Source organism: Bufo bufo, chromosome 3, assembly GCF_905171765.1.
Source record: "Bufo bufo chromosome 3, aBufBuf1.1, whole genome shotgun sequence".
Classification (NCBI taxonomy): Eukaryota; Metazoa; Chordata; class Amphibia; order Anura; family Bufonidae; genus Bufo; species Bufo bufo.
Genome location: NC_053391.1, coordinates 246697931 through 246717657, shown reverse-complemented (window position 1 = coordinate 246717657; position 19727 = coordinate 246697931). Strand labels below are relative to the sequence as shown.

At 44.0% G+C, this 19727-nt stretch overlaps 1 protein-coding gene across 1 annotated transcript; it reads left to right on the top strand.

Annotated features, from left to right (window-relative positions):
- The first annotated feature begins 3164 nt into the window (after positions 1-3164).
- On the top strand, positions 3165-15660 carry PSMA5 (proteasome 20S subunit alpha 5). The gene is made up of 9 exons (XM_040424072.1): positions 3165-3297; positions 5499-5565; positions 9964-10090; positions 11298-11365; positions 11455-11562; positions 11642-11700; positions 11809-11911; positions 15034-15120; positions 15437-15660. Exons 1-9 carry the CDS (start codon positions 3269-3271, stop codon positions 15512-15514), a joined length of 726 nt encoding a protein of 241 aa, XP_040280006.1. The 5' UTR covers positions 3165-3268; the 3' UTR covers positions 15515-15660.
- The last annotated feature ends 4067 nt before the right edge of the window (positions 15661-19727 follow it).

Here is a 19727-nt window from a genome sequence, read left to right as displayed (position 1 = left end):
TGCAGTCAGTCAGTGTACAGTTTAGTGTAAATGCTGCAGTCAGTTCACAGTCTAGTGGAAATGCTGCAGTCAGTCAGTGTATAGTCTGGTGTAAATACTGCAATCAGTTCACAGTCTGGTGTAAATACTGCAATCAGTTCACAGTCTGGTGTAAATACTGCAATCAGTTCACAGTCTAGTGAAAATGCTGAAGTCAGTCAGTATATAGTCTAGTGGAAATGCTGCAGTCAGTCAGTGTATAGTCTTGTGTAAATACTGCAGTCAGTTCACAGTCTAGTGTAAATGCTGCAGTCAGTCAGTGTATAGTCTAGTGTAAATTCTGCAGTCAGTTCCCAGTCTGGTGTAAATTCTGTAGTCAGTGTATAGTCTGGTGTAAATTCTGTAGTCAGTGTATAGTCTGGTGTAAATGCTGCAGTCAGCATATAGTCTAGTGTAAATGCTGCAGTCAGTCAGTCAGTGTATAGTCTGGTGTAAATGCTGCAGTCAGTGTATAGTCTGGTGTAAATGCTGCAGTCAGTCAGTGTATAGTCTGGAGTAAAAGCTGCAGTCAGTCAGTGTATAGTCTGGTGTAAATGCTGCAGTCAGTGTATAGTCTGGTGTAAATGCTGCAGTCAGTCAGTGTATAGTCTGGTGTAAATGCTGCAGTTGGTCAGTGTATAGTCTGGAGTAAATGCTGCAGTCAGTCAGTGTATAATCTGGTGTAAATGCTGCAGTCAGTCTGTGTATAGTCTGGAGTAAATGCTGCAGTCAGTCAGTGTATAGTCTAGTGTAAATGCTGCAGCCAGTCAGTTCACAGTCTTGTGTAAATGGTGCAGTAAGTGTACAGTCTATTCTAATGCTGCAGTCAGTCAGTGTATAGTCTGGAGTAAAAGCTGCAGTCAGTCAGTGTATAGTCTGGTGTAAATGCTGCAGTCAGTGTATAGTCTGGTGTAAATGCTGCAGTCAGTCAGTGTATAGTCTGGTGTAAATGCTGCAGTCGGTCAGTGTATAGTCTGGAGTAAATGCTGCAGTCAGTGTATAATCTGGTGTAAATGCTGCAGTCAGTCTGTGTATAGTCTGGAGTAAATGCTGCAGTCAGTCAGTGTATAGTCTAGTGTAAATGCTGCAGCCAGTCAGTTCACAGTCTTGTGTAAATGGTGCAGTAAGTGTACAGTCTATTCTAATGCTGCAGTCAGTCAGTAGGAAATTCTGCTGAAAATGCTGGGATAAATCCACAGAGAGTTCCATGTAGTTAAAGGGGTTCTCCGTGAATTAAGAAAATAAAAATACTTAAATATTACTTCATTATAAATATATTACCAAATATCTTTCATTAGTTATAATGTCTCGTTTTGTCTGGGAAGCAATCACTAGGAGAAATAAAATGGCTGCCGTCCTATTAATACACACAATACGTGTCCTAATCAAACAGCAGGACAAGTTACTTCACAACACTGAACTAAAGAGCTGTCTCATCCTCCTCTCTGCTGTACTTGTCAGGGATTATGATCCTGAATACAGTTTAATATGATCTTCATGTGAATCTCTGTAGGAATGGAGGAAACATGTAGTACAGAGAGGAGGTGGGGTGTGGATAATGAGCAGCAGCACTTGTATGCAGTCTCCTTTACCACAGTCTGTCCTCTCTGTACTACATGTCTCCTCATGATCTCCATTCCCACAGAGATTCAGCTGAAGATCATATTAAACTGTATTCAGGATCATAATCCCTGACAAGCAGAGCAGAGAGGAGGATGAGGCAGCTCCGTACCTCAGTGTTGTGAAGTAACTTGTCCTGCTGTGTGATTAGGACAGGTTTTGTGTGTATTAATAGGACAGCAGCCATTTTATTTACCCTGATGATTGCTCCTTAGACATAACAAGCCACTATAACTAATGAAAGGTATTTGGAAATATATTTATAATAAAATAATATTTAAGTATTTTTATTTTTTTAATTCCCGGAGAACCCCTTTAGGCTCCTTTCACATTAGCGTTTTTGCTGGATCCGGCAGGGTTCAGCAAAAACGCTTCCGTTACTGATAATACAACCGTCTGCATCAGTTATGAACGGATCTGGTTGTATTATCTGTAACATTGCCAAGACGGATCCGTCATGAACTCCATTGAAAGTCAATGGGGGACTGATCAGTTTTCTATAGTGTCAGAGAAAACGGATCGGTCTCCATTGACTTGCATTGTGGGTTTTTCTCTGCATCCCAGGACGGAAAGCAAACTACAGCATGCTGCGGTTTGCTCTACGGTATGAGAACAGAACGGAATGCATTTTGGAGCTTTCCATTCTGTTCAGTTACGTTTTGTCCCCATTGACAATGAATAGGGACAAAACAGAAGCGTTTTTTTTTCCGGTATTGAGACCCTATGACGGATCTCAATACCGTAAAATATTAACACTAGTGTGAAAGTATCCTTAAATAGCTGTGATCAGGTGAGTTTACAGTATAGTGTAGACTGGGTAGTATGCTGGGTCAGCGCCTCCACAATCTAATGCAGTGGTACTCAACTTTAGTAAAGATCCGTGGTTTGTGGTCATACTAACAATAGGGCCTCATGCACGTGACTATACACACAGTCCTTGTCCGTTCCGGATATTTAGCGGATCACACATGGACCCATCATTCCTACGGGGCAGCAGATGTCTGTGCTGTCAGCATCCATTTGTCCATCTCGCCAAAAGGATAGAACAGATCCTACTCTTGTCCGGTTTGCAGACAAAAGAAATTTTTACAATAGTGGGACGTGCGCACAGGGGATGCACGTGACTGGTATCCGTGTTTTGGGGTTCCACGGTTTTCAGCTGACAAAACGCTCAATGTGAACAGCCCCTAACAGCTATATCTTTTTCTACATCTTTATTTACTATGTCCCTAACGAGCTTACTGGATGTATACGCACTGTGTAATTTTTTTCAGTATTGTTACGGTATCTAAAGCTGAAATCTACCTAATAATATGGCTAGAGTGAATTCACGTGGACATAAACCAAGTAACCAACGACTTCTCCAGAAGACACACTACCGAACGTCGCCGGGGATTACAGACATCAGTGTGCGACGTACTACTGGCAGTCAACGTACGCTTACAAACTACACTTCCCATCATGCCTAGCATCGCGTCCCTGCAGTGTAGGTTGTGTAGCGGCCACGTGACGACGCTTCCGCCAATCAGAGGTGGTGGAGGTGTGGTCTGCGCTGTGTGTGCCGGTGGTAGTAGGCCCCGGTGAGTTAGCATCCGAGGTTCCTGAGCTCTGCACAGTGTTCTGTATCGCCATGTTTCTGACACGGTCCGAGTATGACAGGTAAGAAGGAGAGGCAGGAAAGCCGCTCGCTTATGCGCCCTGTACGTGCTGGTTCACACTGGCAGCGTTAGAGGCGGCAGGATTCTCACTGGCAATGCTGTACTCATTTCCATTGACTGCCATCTAATTTCCAGAGAATGAAAGTAACCCTTTCACTGCTGGTCCCTGGAATCCTCCCTTTCATTTTCTATCTGCCGCTTGCAGCCCTGCATTGCCATAGACGGCAGCAGTGGTGTCTAGAGCTTTATATATTCACCAGAACTGGAGACTAGGGGTCTTGTATGTCACCTGTGCTGAGGTCCCGCGCTACATCCTTTATGGGGAAACAGGTACATTGGTTAAAGGGTGAGCCCTGTGATCCATTATTACTTCGGTATGTGCTTTGTGGGTGTCCTTGTGATGCAGGGATGTCACCAGTGCTTATGTTTAAAGGGAACTTGTCACCGGTATTTTGGGTATAGAGCTGAGGACATGGGTTGCTAGAGGGCCGCTAGAACATCCGCAATACCCAGTCCCCATAGCTCTGTGTGCTTTTATTGTGTAAAAAAAAAACACGATTTGATATATATGCAAATTAACCTGAGATGAGTCCTGTCCCTGACTCCTCTCACATACAGGACTCATCTCAGGTTAAATTTGCATATGTATCAAATCGTTTTTTTTTTTTACACAATAAAAGCACACAGAGCTATGGGGACTGGGTATTGCGGATGTGCTAGCGGCCATCTAGCAACCCATGTCCTCAGCTCTATACACAAAATCCAGGTGACATGTTCCCTTTAAAGATGGCGACCTATGTGACAGCTAGTCTTGGCCTGTTGAGGTGACGTCACTGTGGTGGCCTGCCGTGATCCTGTGACTGGTAAGGTAAGTTTGTTAGAAGGGGTTTATTTTTCCTTCACATTATACACTGCTGCAGCGCAGATACGAGGTGTCCGGGACTGGACCTGTTGTGCATACACGCCTATGTTCACTCCCGCGGTCCTGGCCCCCCTGAGAGGCCGGCATCTTTTAGGCCTCTTTCACACGGGCGAGATTTCCGCGCGGATGGGATGCATGAGGTGAACGCATTGCACCCGCACTGAATCCGGACCCATTCATTTCTATAGGGCTGTGCACATGAGCGGTGATTTTCACGCATCACTTGTGAGTTGCGTGAAAATCGCAGCCTGTTCTATATTGTGCGTTTTCCACGCAACGCAGGCCCCTTAGAAGTGAATGGGGCTGCGTGAAAATCACAAGCATCCGCAAGCAAGTGCGGATGCGGTGCGATTTTCACGCATAGTTCCTAGGAGATGATCGGGATGAGGACCCGATTATTATTATTTTCCCTTATAACATGGTTATAAGGGAAAATAATAGCATTCTTAATACAGAATTCATAGTACAATAGCGCTGGAGGGGTTAAATAAATAAAAAATATTCATTGTTCGTGCAGCCCGGCTTCTCTTTTGTCTTCTTCTTTGAGGAGAAGGACCTGTGGTGACATCACTGCGCTCATCACATGCTCCATCACCATGGTGATGTATCATGTGATGAGTGCAGTGACGTCACCACAGGTCCTTTTCCTCAAAGAAGAAGACAAAAGAGAAGCCGGGCTGCGCGAACAATGAATATTTTTTATTTTTTTTAACCCCTCCAGCGCTATTGTACTATGAATTCTGTATTAAGAATGCTATTATTTTCCCTTATAACCATGTTATAAGGAAAAACAATAAAAATCTACAGAACACCGATCCCAAACCCGAACTTCTGTGAAGAAGCCCAGGTTCGGGTCTGGGTACCAAACATACCGATTTTTCTCACGCGCGTGCAAAAAGCATTAAAACATTTTGCACTCGCGGGGTAAAATCGCGCATTTTCCCGCAACGCACCCGCATCTGTTCCCGCATGTCACCCACAACGCCCGTGTGAACCCAGCATTACTGTTGTGTACAAGCACAGCCACCGCTGCTGGATTGCAGGGTGATTGTAACAATGGAAACGAGCAGTGTATAAGGTGATGGAAAAATGAATCCAGCCAGCAAAGGAAGCAATATGGGCAATCAGAATACATCAGTAAGTGCCTTGTATTAACTTTGTCTACATGATAAATGCCACTTACTGAAGTGAGACAACCCATTTAATGCATGGATTTGTTGTACCAGAGCTAGTGACTTTCAGTTTCCACTATAACGTGTTCTTTCTCCTCTCTCCTTTAGGGGGGTTAATACGTTCTCTCCAGAAGGCAGGCTTTTTCAAGTAGAATATGCCATTGAAGCTATAAAGGTAGTCACCATTTCTTTCTTCAGAATACATTTCTGAACAGAAAGTGAAAGTAAATCTGCAAGTCATGCTTCCAGCCTACACAGATGCTGCCTTTGTACTTTTATATATGTTTACACATTTTGTGTGGTGCTTTTTTTTTTAAGTAGTAAAAAAATAGATTAACATTCATGTCCACTTGAGTTTTTTTGCTGTCTTTTTCAGACTAAAGCCTGTATTACGTTAAAAGATTTTGCAGGCGATTGAAGCTTTCCTTCCCAGCAATTGCCTTCTCATTAGTGGAGGAGACTGCTGCAATTTCCTTAACAGTATGAGGAGGAGCAATTGCTAAATGCCATTGCTCGGGCCTATACTTTGTAATTGTTTGCCGGCAGTGGATTGTAATTAGACACCACGATCCGCCGCCAGCAAACAATGATTTTTAAGCATTCTTAAAAATCTGGATTGCCCGATGAATGAGCGTCTGCTTGTTCATCAGGTAATCAGCAGTAGTATTACACTGCCAGATCATTACTAACAAGCGTCCCTACTACAGGAGACTGGTGTTAATAATACTGAATGTGCCAGGGTGATGGTGAGGCTGGTGTCAAAATGCAACCTGCGCCTAAATTTAAGTGCATGGGTGTTCAAAAAGTCACAAAATGCTTTTTATTACACGAGTTTCAGGCGTATGGGAGTGTGTCTTATCGCTAGCCTTTTCTTTGATGTTTTCCCTCTATAGAGAAGTTTGTGAAAATGCTTGAAAAATGCTAAGAGCTCCAGCGTGCTGCCTCTTTGAATAGAAGCCAGAAAGACAAAAAAAAGGCCAAGTAATGAATAAAAATGTCAACTAAGGCTACTTTCAAAATATAAATATAAATATAAATGAGTGGTTGGCTCACACCTAGTGGCTATGACGGGTGCTACTAACTCGACTTGGGTGCCCGACCCAAAAAAAGGCAATAGAAACAGGAAAAGGGAGTGAGCACTCGGACCACAGGATATCAGGATCAATAGGATATTTATTAGGACCTGTTAAATCCAATCACATACATATAAAATCACTAAAAATAACTAAAAAATAAAAATAATTGGTACCAATAAATATACTGACAAGGGGTGGAAAAATTCAGTATTAATGTCACAATTCTTAAAACAGTTGATATCTGCAAACAATCATATATGGAACACTTGAATTACTAAAATCCACTCCTGGTACTTGTAGTACCACAAATTGTGTCAGAAAGTGTCCAAAAAATGAAAAAAGGCCACCTGTAGACCTTATGTAACCGCAAACCGCTTCTCAGATAGCCGTGTCCAAAAGGTGCCTTCAGCGGATCATTTGCCAATAGTCTATGTAGACATAATGTATTTGATGTCCTATGGAACACTCCGAGGTTGTTTGTAAATGACAATGCGGCCGCTCAGAGCAATATATTAGAGCTACTTATATGTCCAACTCGGAAGTAAAGGTTCCTACCTGGTTCCTGATATTCACTCCCGCTATCGCATCTCAGAGTCCTCCACGAGAGGCGAGCTGCGCCGGCTGCTTCGGCGTCTCGCGTCAGCCGTCTCGCACTGATGACGTCACACTATCGCGGGATTAGACAGGCAGTGGTGGTACCTTGATCGTAGTATCCGTATTTTGAATTGTTATCGCATGGCCATGCAATGGAGATCCATTGCATGGCCATGCGATAACAATTCAAAAAGGAGAAACATCTTTGCAGTTACAAGGACCGCTCTAGCATACAACTACGGATACTACGATCAAGGTACCACCACTGCCTGTCTAATCCCGCGATAGTGTGACGTCATCAGTGCGAGACGGCTGACGCGAGACGCCGAAGCAGCCGGCGCAGCTCGCCTCTCGTGGAGGACTCTGAGACGCGATAGCGGGAGTGAATATCAGGAACCAGGTAGGAACCTTTACTTCCGAGTTGGACATATAAGTAGCTCTAATATATTGCTCTGAGCGGCCACATTGTCATTTACAAACAACCTCGGAGTGTTCCATAGGACATCAAATACATTATGTCTACATAGACTATTGGCAAATGATCCGCTGAAGGCACCTTTTGGACACGGCTATCTGAGAAGCGGTTTGCGGTTACATAAGGTCTACAGGTGGCCTATTTTCATTTTTTGGACACTTTCTGACACAATTTGTGGTACTACTAGTACCAGGAGTGGATTTTAGTAATTGTAACATTAATACTGAATTTTTCCACCCCTTGTCAGTATATTTATTGGTACCAATTATTTTTATTTTTTAGTTATTTTTAGTGATTTTATATGTATGTGATTGGATTTAACAGGTCCTAATAAATATCCTATTGATCCTGATATCCTGTGGTCCGAGTGTTGTGAGTGCTCACTCCCTTTTCCTGTTTCTAAGGCTACTTTCACACTGGCGTTTTGGCTTTCCGTTTGTGAGATCCGTCATGGGCTCTCACAAGCGGTCCAACACGGATCAGTTTTGCCCTAATGCATTCTGAATGGAAAAGGATCCGCTCAGAATGCATCAGTTTCTGAGGCGGACACCAAAACGCTGCCTGCAGCGGATCCGTTTTCTCTGACACAATAGAAAACGTATCTGTCCCCCCTTTGACTTTCAATGGTGTTCATGACTGATCCATCTTGGCTATAGAAGACATAATCCAACCGGATCCGTTCATGACGGATGCATGTGGTTGTATTATGGTAACGGAAGTGTTTTTGCAGATCCATGATTGATTCGCAAAAAACGCTAATGTGAAAGTAGCCTATGGGGATGTTAAGAACTCATTTTTGCTGTACGTCAAGCCGATACATCTGTAAACAGAAAAAAAGTATAGAAATGCATGGCTTGACGTACCCAGAGACCATAATTGGGCTGACATGGTTCAGAAGTGCTTTCTTTTGACTCAGTTTGTCTCTGTTCACATTTCTGTACTTTCCTTTGCAGGGCAGAATAGCGTAGCATACCACGCTTTTCTGTCCTGCGGGGAAAAAAGAAAGAAAATACGTTTCCATCCATTAAATGTATCTGTTTTTGTCCAGAAATTTCCTACTTCCGTTGATGCACTTTAAGTCTTTCTTTAAAAAAATAAATAAAAAAGGTTTCACAAAAACTTATACTTTTTTAGTTAAAGGGATTCTGTCACCAGGATTAACGCTATAGAGATATTTATATGTGCCCATCAGTCTCCTTGCTGTGTTTAAAATGATCCCACTGTTACTGCTCTGTGTGTTAGATTCTTATAAAAACCGATCTGATTGATATGTAAATTACCTCTGTCAGGAGCCCAAGGGGTTGTCCCACATCTGTTGGAGCCCAGCCGCGCCCATCGGCTTTGACGAGTCAACTGCGCATGCGCCGGCTCCCTTTTCCGGTGCCAGTGTGGTGCGCAGGGAGCCGGCTCATGCGCAGTTGACTTGTCGAAGCTGGTGCCAGTAGTCCGCACGGGCGCAGACTACAGTGTCCACTGCCCCTGTGCGAGACTACGGCACTGAGAAGAAATGACGTCAGGGCAAGTGGAGTGAATAAATTAAGTGGTAGGCAGTGCTGGGCTCCGGATCGATGGGCGCAGCTGGGCTCCAACAGATGTGGGACAACCCCTTGGGCTCCTGACAGAGGTATTTACATATCAATAAGATCGTTTTTTATAAGAATCTAACACACACAGATCAGTAAGGCTGGGTTCAGACCTGAGCGTATTCGATATGCGCTTTTTACAGGCGTTTGTATCGGGCGTTTTTTAATGGTCGGAAACAAGCAAACGCCCATTCAGGCGCGTTCCCGCTGAAGTCTATGGGCGGGAACGCGTGACAATACGCCCCAAAAAAGCTCCTGTACTTCTTGAGGCGTAGGGCGTTTTACAGCGCGTTCGTACGCGTTTTAAAACGCTCAGATGAGAACCATGCCCATAGGGAAACATTGTTTTTTTGCCTGTTGAGCGTTTTAAAGCGCGTAGGAACGTGCTGTAAAACGCTCAGGTCTGAACCCAGCCTAACAGTGGGATCATTTTAAACACCGCAAGGAGACTGATGGGCACATATAAATATCGCTATAGCGTTAATCCTGGTGACAGAATCCCTTCTAAAGTAGCAGACACAAACGTGTTGAAACGTACGCACATCCGTCAAACGAAGACGTTAAGGATAGATAACCACAAAATTGCATACATTTGTGTAGTTTTTTTTTGCTGTATGGCTAAATGTATCTACTTGACCTACAGCAGACGCGAGATGTGAACAGGGCCCTTAGCCTTCCGTTTTTCTTTGTAAAGTATTATGCATAAAGGCATTGTCTGGTATTAGGCTGAAGTATTTGTGCTACCAACTAACCGTTTTCTGGAGCTGCCATCACATTACTATGACTGTGTAATGAAATGATTGCGCTACATTGTGAGTTTTGTCATTGTGCTCTGTATTACGCAGCTTGGCTCCACAGCCATTGGTATCCAGACGTCGGAGGGAGTATGTCTTGCTGTCGAGAAGAGAATCACATCATCTCTGATGGAGCCCAACAGCATTGAGAAGATTGTAGAGATAGATGCCCATATAGGTAAATAGCAGGTCATGGCAATACTGGAACATGGGACCGGGTCATCCATATTAATCACAGTCGCCACCTTAGAAGCAATACAATACAGGAACATGGGTATTGTAAAAAGAAAGAAAATATAAAAATGGGAAACATACTAGTGTGAACTAAGTTTAATAATTGGGAACCTGCCACCTGGATCTGAGCAGATTGATACACATTTCTATGGAAACTTATACAGTAAAACTATGAGTCCAGTGATTGACAACTTCCCTGGATTACTGGTCTTCAATAGCTATCAGTCAGTGATTAGGAGCACCCACTGGACTCCTAAACATAAGCAGAGCTTTAAATCTCCTGGAAATTCTGTCAGTCTGCTCATCTCACCTTCCTCTAAAACAGGATCTGCATGGTCCTATGATAATCCCTGTTCCCTTAGGCCCCTTTCACACAAGCAAGTTTTCCGTGCGGTTGCAATGTGTGACGTGAACGCATAGCACCTGCACTGCATCCTGACCCATTCATTTCAATGGGTCTGTGTACATGAGCGTTTTTTTTTTTCACGCATCAGTTCTGCCTTGCGTGAAAAAAGCAACATGTTCTATATTCTGCGTTTTTCACACAGCCCTGGGCTCCATAGAAGGGAATGGGTCTTCTGTGAAAAACCTTCAGGTTTTTTATCAAGTGCGTCAATGCATCAAAACGCATTGCACCGGAGTGGAAAATACTGAACGCAATCGCAGACAAAACTGACTGAACTTGCTTGCAAAATGGTGCGAGTTTTACTAAATGCACCATGAGCGCATCTGGAGCCAATCCATCACGCTCGTGTGAAAGAGGCCTAAGGCTGGGTTCAGACCTGAGCGTCTTTGATATGCGCGTTTAACGCGCGTTTTTGACGCGCGTTTTTGACGAGCGTTTTTTGCAATAGTAAACGCGCGTTTGACGCGCATTTGTGTGATTGACTGCAATGTCCTATGGCCACAAACGCGCGTCAAAACGCCCCAAAGAAGCTCAAGTACTTGTTTGAACGTAGGGCGCTTTACAGCGCGTTTTTCAGCGCTGTAAAACGCTCAAGTGAGAACCAGGGCCATAGGGAAGCATTGGTTTTCATGTGTTGAGCGTTTTACAGCGCGTTTGAACGCGCTGTAAAACGCTCAAGTGTGAACCCAGCCTAAGTGTTTTATTACCATTTCCTTCTAATCTAGGATTTTTTGTTCCCGTACAGGTTGCGCCATGAGTGGACTGATTGCAGATGCAAAGACATTAATTGATAAAGCAAGAGTTGAAACCCAGGTAAGACGTTGTCTTCTTGTCCCATTGCTATCTCTTCTGGATGATTTATTTTTTTGGGTACTTGCACTGTATTTTTATGGCTCTTCTAGAATCACTGGTTCACATATAATGAGACAATGACTGTAGAGAGTGTCACACAGGCCGTGTCTAACCTAGCATTGCAGTTTGGGGAAGAAGATGCCGATCCTGGAGCAATGGCAAGTACTACATGCTGGGGACATAGTTCTAACTTGATTGATTTGGACAGTTTTGCTTCAATTTTTATTTTTATTTTAGAGTCGACCATTTGGAGTTGCTTTACTGTTTGGTGGAGCAGATGAGAAAGGGCCACAGCTGTAAGTCTGCATATTGTAACTTGTGCAATTGATGTATATAGATTAGTTCTGTATAACTGGAATATTTTTTGTAAGCCCCTGTTGATATGCTGTCCTTGTGTCCTACAGCTTTCACATGGATCCTTCTGGGACTTTTGTACAATGTGATGCCCGCGCTATTGGCTCTGCATCTGAAGGGGCACAAAGCTCATTACAGGAGGTCTATCATAAGGTGAGCCTAAAGCATGCCAACGTCTATGCATTACAGGAAGACTTGCTATGTTTTTTTAGAGGAATTGTCCAAGTCAATTTTTTTTTATATTTTTAAAGGCAGTGAAGGTATTAAAAATAAAAAAATAAAAAAAATTCCACTCACCTTCCTGAAACTGTCTCTGCCTTGCTGTTGTGTCCTGTACAAGGCTTTGCTCTAATGACTGTAGTGGTGATGTGCCCGTATACCACGTTTGACTGCTGCAGCCAATCCCTGGCCTCAGCAATGTGGTGTATACCACTGCTAGTCACCTGCAGTATACGGGTACTTCATCGCTGCACCCAGAGACCATGACGGGAGTCATTCATTATTCATCTAGCCAGAAACATTCTATGGTAGTTAATAAGCTGGAAAGTATCATTTATATTTTCCATAAAGGTGTGCTCTGGTTATAGATCGGTCATCAATATCGGAAGGAAGTCTCTGTCAGCTGCAAGCCACAATGCCTGCTAGGAGTGTACCTCACATAATGACTGCTGCCAAATATGATCATACAATCTAGAGAAAACATCTTCATGTGCAAATTAGAGCACAAGGCCAGGCCTAAGCTGCTTGTTGCACCATAACTACCATAGCGGCAGACCATGCGACTGCTATGGGGCCCAGTTGGGATCATACCCTCTTCTACTGGGGGTGAAAACTTGGTCAGGACTCTACCCTCTAAAGCAGGGCTGGCCAACCTGCGGCTCTCCAGCTGTTGTAAAACTACAAATCCCACCATGCCATGCTGTAGACTGATAGCTGTAGGCTGTCTGGGCATGCTGGGAGTTGTAGTTTTGCAACAGCTGGAGAGCCTCAGGTTGGCCAGCTCTGCTCTAAAGGAACAACTTTTAGCAAATGAGGCAGTGGAAAAATGGCCCATGGTCATTGAAAAGGGTTTATGCAGAAACCCCTCTTTCCCTTTGTGGGGGGCCTGCTTTGATCCTTGCTCTGGGGCCCTTACTTCTCTATGTACGCCACTGGCTCCACCACTTTTGCCGCAGCTTGATTGACTTGGTCAGGCGCAATGACGCTGGGAAGCCTGACTCTGTGGATCAAACCAAAGAGAGGTGCAAGAAGGCAAAAGCGGTGGAGCTATGATGCACCAAGCAGTTCGGGCTTGTCCTTGCGCACTGGATAGCTAATTTGCATATAGGTGACAACATGAATTTCTCCACATTTCGGGATCACATTTGGCAGCAAAGGTATGTGTACAATGCGGGGTAGCAGCCCCATTAGGCATTTTGGTTAGTTTTAAAGGGAACCGGTCACATTAAACATGATGTTTGTGCTGCAGGTAGAATGTCATAGAATAGTACACCAAAAGGAGAAAGACAAGGCTCGCACTCAATAGTATTATATATGTATAAATTTTATTAGCGTCTCCATATGAGACAAATCACAATAAAAACACATGGAAAACAATGGATGGTGGTAAAACGAGCACACAAGATGACACGGAGCACGACTAAAAGCTGAAATGGCAAATGAATATAGATAATAGATGTATAAATATAGCACATGTGTGCATGTAGGCCAAACAGGATATCAAAAATACATATAGTCAGGCAGAACTATAGAGGCTAAGTAAAGGTCTCATATATGGTAACCAGGATATGCATATAAAGTGCAGAGTGCAAATATGACAGAGTACATGGATAACTAAAGCTAGAATGTCATAGAGCAGCAGGAGCTGAGCAGACTGATAAATAGTTTTATGGGAAAATATTCAATATAACTTGTCATTTATACATTTAAATTCCTGCTCATTCTGGGCTTTGCAGTCAAGGAGGTGGTCCTATCAGCAATAGACAGCTATCTCTGTATACACCGTTATAGAGGGAAGGCTGTCAGTCACTGATATGACTGCCTCTTTGACTTCAAAGCCTGTGGGCCCGTGCTTCTTCCATTTGAATAGAGCAGCAGTTACGCATGCATTTTGCCTCCATCTCCGGCAGCCTCAGAGTGGAATAGAGAGTGCAAGCATTCGGCTATCTTCAGCAGCTCCATAGAGCTGAATGGAGCAGCAGGGGCCCCAGTGGTGATGGGGATAAGCTTTCTTAATGGGACAACCCCTTTATTTAATTTACTCACTTATATACTGCTTCCATATTCCACAGATATTATCATCACTTGCCCAGTGGAGCTCACAATCTAAATTTCCTGTCAGTATGTCTTTTAAGTGTGGGAGGAAACCTGAGTACCTGGGGGAAGCCCATGTAAATACAGGGAGAACGTACAAACTCCATGCAGAGGTCGGATGTGAACCAAGGACCCCAATGCTGCAAGTAGTGTTGAGCGAAGCGCGCTTCAGATCATAGACCCATCTCCGTAAAGCATTTAGATGTATGGGCTTCGCAAGAGGAAATTCGTTATGCCCAAAGTCTCGTAAGACTTCGTTGTATAACTTCGGACTTCGATTATTCAACTTAAAAACCATTTTAAAACTGGGATCTGAAGCCGACTGGTACCGGCTGGTACCTGGGTATCAAAGCCGACTTCTGATCCTAGTTTTAAACATAACTAATTTCACCTCCGCGAAGCCCATACAGGTCTCCGTACAGCATTCAAACGAAGTTTTGAACAAAGCGACTTCGGACCTGTGATCTGAAGCGCGCTTCGCTCAACACTAGCTGCAAAGCACCTCCGAAGAATATGAAGTAAAGTACAGCTACATGCTACCATGGCTGCAGTGTAAAAGCAGAGACTATATACAGCAGCACACTGCTCCATGCACAAAGACACATGCAAACACCAGAAATGTGGATAGATCTGAATTGCATTACTGCTATATTTACTATAAGAAGATTAGAAGCTCTTTGTGCAGATTTTTGATCAACATTGTGTTGGGCCCATCTACTGGGGACAAAGTGGCTTCCAACAGATGGGACTTGCCTCCCCTGGGCATACTTTGTGTTTCCACCTTCCTGAGAATGTCCAACTGATTCAGGAGCATAGCTTGTTCTGTGCTTCAGAGGTCCATTGTAATGTAGGTTGGACACAATCGGGATGGCTAAACACACGTTACATTATGAAGAAGAATAATAATCATTCTATTACGGTATGCTATGTGAGCTCTAACCAAAATACATTTTTCTTTCAAGTCAATGACACTGAAAGAAGCCATCAAGTCGTCACTCACAATCCTAAAGCAGGTGATGGAAGAAAAACTGAATGCCACAAACATTGAGGTTGGTTTTTTAAGCAAATTCTGCAGTGTGATAAATTTCAGCTTATGTCACGTGTACTTGAAGTCTTGTGTGTTTTACCACTGCCGTCAGGAAGTGGACACAGATTGCTTCACTGATGTAAAAAGCTCAGCCGCTGTAGAGAGCAGAATGCTCTTTGGACGGGGAGGGGGTCTATCCAATGAGCTATTCTGGTTGCCAGTGGCTATATTTGGGGGATTCTTTGTTGACATCAATCACACTCACAGCAGCTGCTCGGTCCATCTTCTTGCTGGTCTTTAGCTCCCAACAACTGTCACTCTTTACCTCCCCTCTTCAGCTCGCCACAGTAGAGCCTGGGAAGAAGTTTCACATGTACTGCAAGGAAGAGCTGGAAGAGGTTATCAAGGACATCTGAGCATCATCTCTAGCTAAAATCTCCAGAACTGATTGGACCACAGCTGCCGGTTCCTGTGATAAATTTCCAGAGTTTTTTTTTATGATTGTATCTGTATATACATACAGGTTCCAGGTGTCTCAAATAAACCCTTTTCTTATTCTTGAGTATGGTCTTGTATTAGCCATGTGTGATAGCACAAGATATAACGCATGTACGTAGCCATTATTGGTTTCTGAAGCGCAAATGTTTGACATAGATCTATTTTATTCTCTATAAGCAGATTATCCACATACATGAAAAATTCCAGTTCACGTAACGATAATGCTGTGGTTCAGAACCAGTATGAAGTGTTCTTGTTCACTTCAAATAAAATAGGCGGATATTTGAGGTGCACAATTGCAAGTCCTCAATGATTTGTCCTGAGGTCACTAGGTCTGGTTCATGCTGGAATTATATACCGTAATTTTTTTAATGCAGATTGTTTGCATAAGGCCTCATGCACACGACCGTTGTTTGGGTCCGCATCCTAGCCGCCGTTTTGGCGGCTTGGATGCGGACCCATTCACTTCAATGTGCTGTCCGCATCCGTTGCTCCATTCCGCGGCCCCGCTAAAAAAATATAACATGTCCTATTCTTGTCTGTGCTTTGCGAACAAGAATAGGCATTATATTGACGGCCGCCCGTTCCGCAAATTGCAGAAGGCACACAGACTGCTTCCGTTTTTTACGGATCCGCGGTTTGTGGACCGCAAAAAATGGCACGGTCGTGTGCATGAGGCCTATACCTTAGGCCACTTTTTCCTAATATTGCTAAATCAAGTACTCCCTACTCAAACAAATGGCATCAAAGTACACCTACAGTTATGAAGATCATACACTGCACTGCCTGTTAAAAGAAAGCATGAGCACAGTGCTGGTACCGCTCTAGAGAAACGGCATATATCCCCTGGAGTACACATACCACAGGTTAAGGACCTAGGATCGGGGGCATATATGGATATAATTCAACAAGTCCTATAGACTCAATTCACTAAAATGGAGAGTGTGTGCAATATGTCCCTTGCCGCATACTAATGTATTAATAGTACATCAGGAGCCTCAGGTAGTGGCAGCAGTGCCTACACCGTCACTGGTGAGGATAGCTGTAATACACGGCTCAAAATTAATGGAAACTATGGGGATCCGTTACATGATCAGAAATCTCCAATCAAGATATTCCTGCTCATTCTGGGCTTTGAAGTCAAGGGGGTGGTCCTATCAGTGATTGACAGGCTTCCCTCTATGACTGTGTATACACAGCTGTCAGTCACTGATGGGGCTGCCTCTTTGACTTCAAAGCCCAGAATGAGCAGGAATTTAAATGTATAAATGACAAGTTATACTGAATCTTGTCCTATAAAACTATATATCCTTCAGCTGTAACATGCTGCCTGCAGCTCAACAACCATGTTTAGTGTGACAAGTTCCCTTTAAGACACGCTACACATCTAAAATTCCAACAATAAGAAAATGAGTTCATAAATATGTATTTATCATTTATGTATGGGAAAGGCTAATATACTGTACATGCAATGGTACTGTATCAACAGGAACCTTTTTATCATAAATACACCATTTAAGTTCCTACCAGAAAAAAAGAGTAATAATATCCCACTAAATATTGATTAGTGGCTGTTCATGGGATATCTTCGATTGGTTGCCCTTAAAATCAATAGCAGTAACTTAAAAAACACACATGTACCTTTTGGTAAAATAGTCGAGTCATAACATGATAGCAATGCTATAAATATGGTAAAATGATGTAGTAAAAACGATGAAAAACACTCACTTCACCCAGGAGGAGCAGGGTGGGATAAAGCTCAAGACACCCACTCTGCTTCCTCCTGCGCCTGGGTCGCCTGAAGAGTAACCGGAATTAACGGCAGTCACACATGGTACATCTGGTTAATATCCTTTAATTTGCACAGGGTAGGGGAAAAGTGCAGGCTCAACGCGTTTCGGGGTCTATAGGATCCAATTCATCAGGAGCATAAACAAATTACAAACATTGTCCGGTATTTAAACATAAAAGGGCGCCAAAGAATAGAGGAAGTAGTGTCCCTTCCGGTCTGCGTTCCAGCGTGGAACGCATAAAGACCGGTGTGAAAGTAGAAGAGGCGGCGTAATTTCCCGTCCGCACCCCAGCGTAGATCGCATTGGGACTGGCGTGACGGAAATTATTTAGTGGGATATTATCATTCTAGAGGTATCTGGCCCATATACAGGTTTCTTTTTTCCTCTCTTTTTTTTCATACCTGAGTACCGAAGCAGACTTCAGATCCCAGTTTTAAACTGGGATCTGAAGCCCATACGGGTCTCCGTACAGCATTCAAACAGCAAAACGGATAAGAATAGTTCTAATTCTAATATGCCGAGTCTCTCTGAAGAGAGCAGCGTATTGGAGCTGCAGTTGCTATGTTGGCCAGCAGGTGGCAGGCCAATATAGGATATCTGCAAAATCAGCTTATACGGTCATTCTATTGGAATACAGTATGAGCTGGAATAAATCTGACTAGTGTCTTTTGTAGCCTCCTAGTGGGGCTGTAAAAATGTTAAAATAAAAAAAAGTTAAATATTACATTTAAATCAACCCTATTTCCCTAGAATAAAAAAAAAATATAAACATCATGGGGATTGCCACATCTGAAAATACCCGTACTATTAAAATATAAAAATATTTATCCCATACGATGAATAGCGTAAGGGATTTGCCATTTTTTCACCACTTTTCTTATCCAAATAAATTAAATTAAATGTGATCAAAAAGTCACACACACTCCAGAATGGTATCAATAGAAAAATAATAATACAGATCTTCCCGCAAAAAATTAGCGCCCATACAGCTCAGTAGACATAACTACAACAAAATTATGGGGGTCAGAATATGGCGATGTAAAAAAATATATATATTTTTTCAGTATTGAAAGACCAAACCTACACATGTGGTTTAATTGTAATCGTACTGAGGTGAACCCGGACATACCTATAATTTCACCCAGGCAGCCTCCCTGATGTTGATGTTTCATGCTCCGATGCTCTCCCTTGCCTTGCGCTGGATCGCGTAGGGCAGTGGTCGGCAAACCGCGGCTCTTTAGCCCCTTGAATGCGGCTCTTACAGGGGTCCCCCAGCACCGGCCCGCAATACTAGCGCTGCTAAGTTTTCTAACTCCGCTAAGCGCAGCTGCTCATGGAGTCCTTGGCGCGCGGTCCGGACTAATATGGAAAGGAGGGGGCCCCCCCGCCAGCGGCCGCTCTGAGCCCTGCTCTGCCTGCCTCTTTAGGAGACTCGACGAGCAGTGGCTGTGAGTGAGCGTGCTGCCACTGCCAGACAGGCAGGCACGTCTTCGCGTCTGTCTGATGTTGGCACAGCTCCGCCCCCAGAGCAGAGAAGAAGGCGCGCGCAGCGGCAGCCAGCCACAGCCCAGACTCTGCCAGGGAAGGCCCCCGGCCCGCTGCCCACACGAAGAAGAATCTTCTGAGACTGTGACAGGAGGCAGCCAGGTAGGTAGGTTGATTAATTATAACAACTTAGTTACTGGATCCCATTCCCACCATCTCACCCGTCCCAGTAGTGCCAGCCAGTGTACTAGCCCGCCCTGGTTCTTTGTTTTTTGGACTGGAGACGTGTGCATTGGATTTGTGGGGGGGGGGGGGGGGGGGGGGGGGTCATGAGAGAGATGTCTGTGCATGTGCTGGCACTGCTGGAGAAATGTGCATGGGGGGGGGGGGTGAATGACTCAGATTCATGAGAGAGATGTGACGGAACCAGGGCGGCCCCATGGCACATTTCTCCAGCAGTGCCAGCACATGCACAGACATCTCTCTCATGACTCTCAGTCATTCGCCCTCCCCCAATGCACATTTCTCCAGTCCAAACAGAACCAGAGCTGCCCCGTATCACATTTCTCCAGCAGTGCCAGCACATGCACAGACATCTCAGATTCATGCACTGCTGGAGAAATGTGCCATGGGGCCCATATTTCCTCCCACTATTAGGAACCTCCTCCTTCCAAACGTCGGAACGTGCTGCGTCACAACAGGAAGTGACGAGGGTAGTGAAAGTTCCCGGGTAGGGAAAAAATTTGTCTCTTAAAAGAAATTTCAATCGCGGTTTTGTTAATATTTGGCTCAGTTGACCTCAAAAGTTTGCCCACCACTGGCGTAGGGCAAGGGCTCTTATATTTACAATAAC

Bases quoted from the DNA above. Each gene is read 5' to 3' on its own strand.
- PSMA5 (XM_040424072.1), top strand. From the start codon at position 3,269: ATGTTTCTGACACGGTCCGAGTATGACAG. The intron at 3,298-5,498 runs GTAAGAAGGAGA...TCTCTCCTTTAG, and splicing joins ACACGGTCCGAGTATGACAG to GGGGGTTAATACGTTCTCTC. The intron at 11,912-15,033 runs GTGAGCCTAAAG...TTTTCTTTCAAG, and splicing joins TACAGGAGGTCTATCATAAG to TCAATGACACTGAAAGAAGC.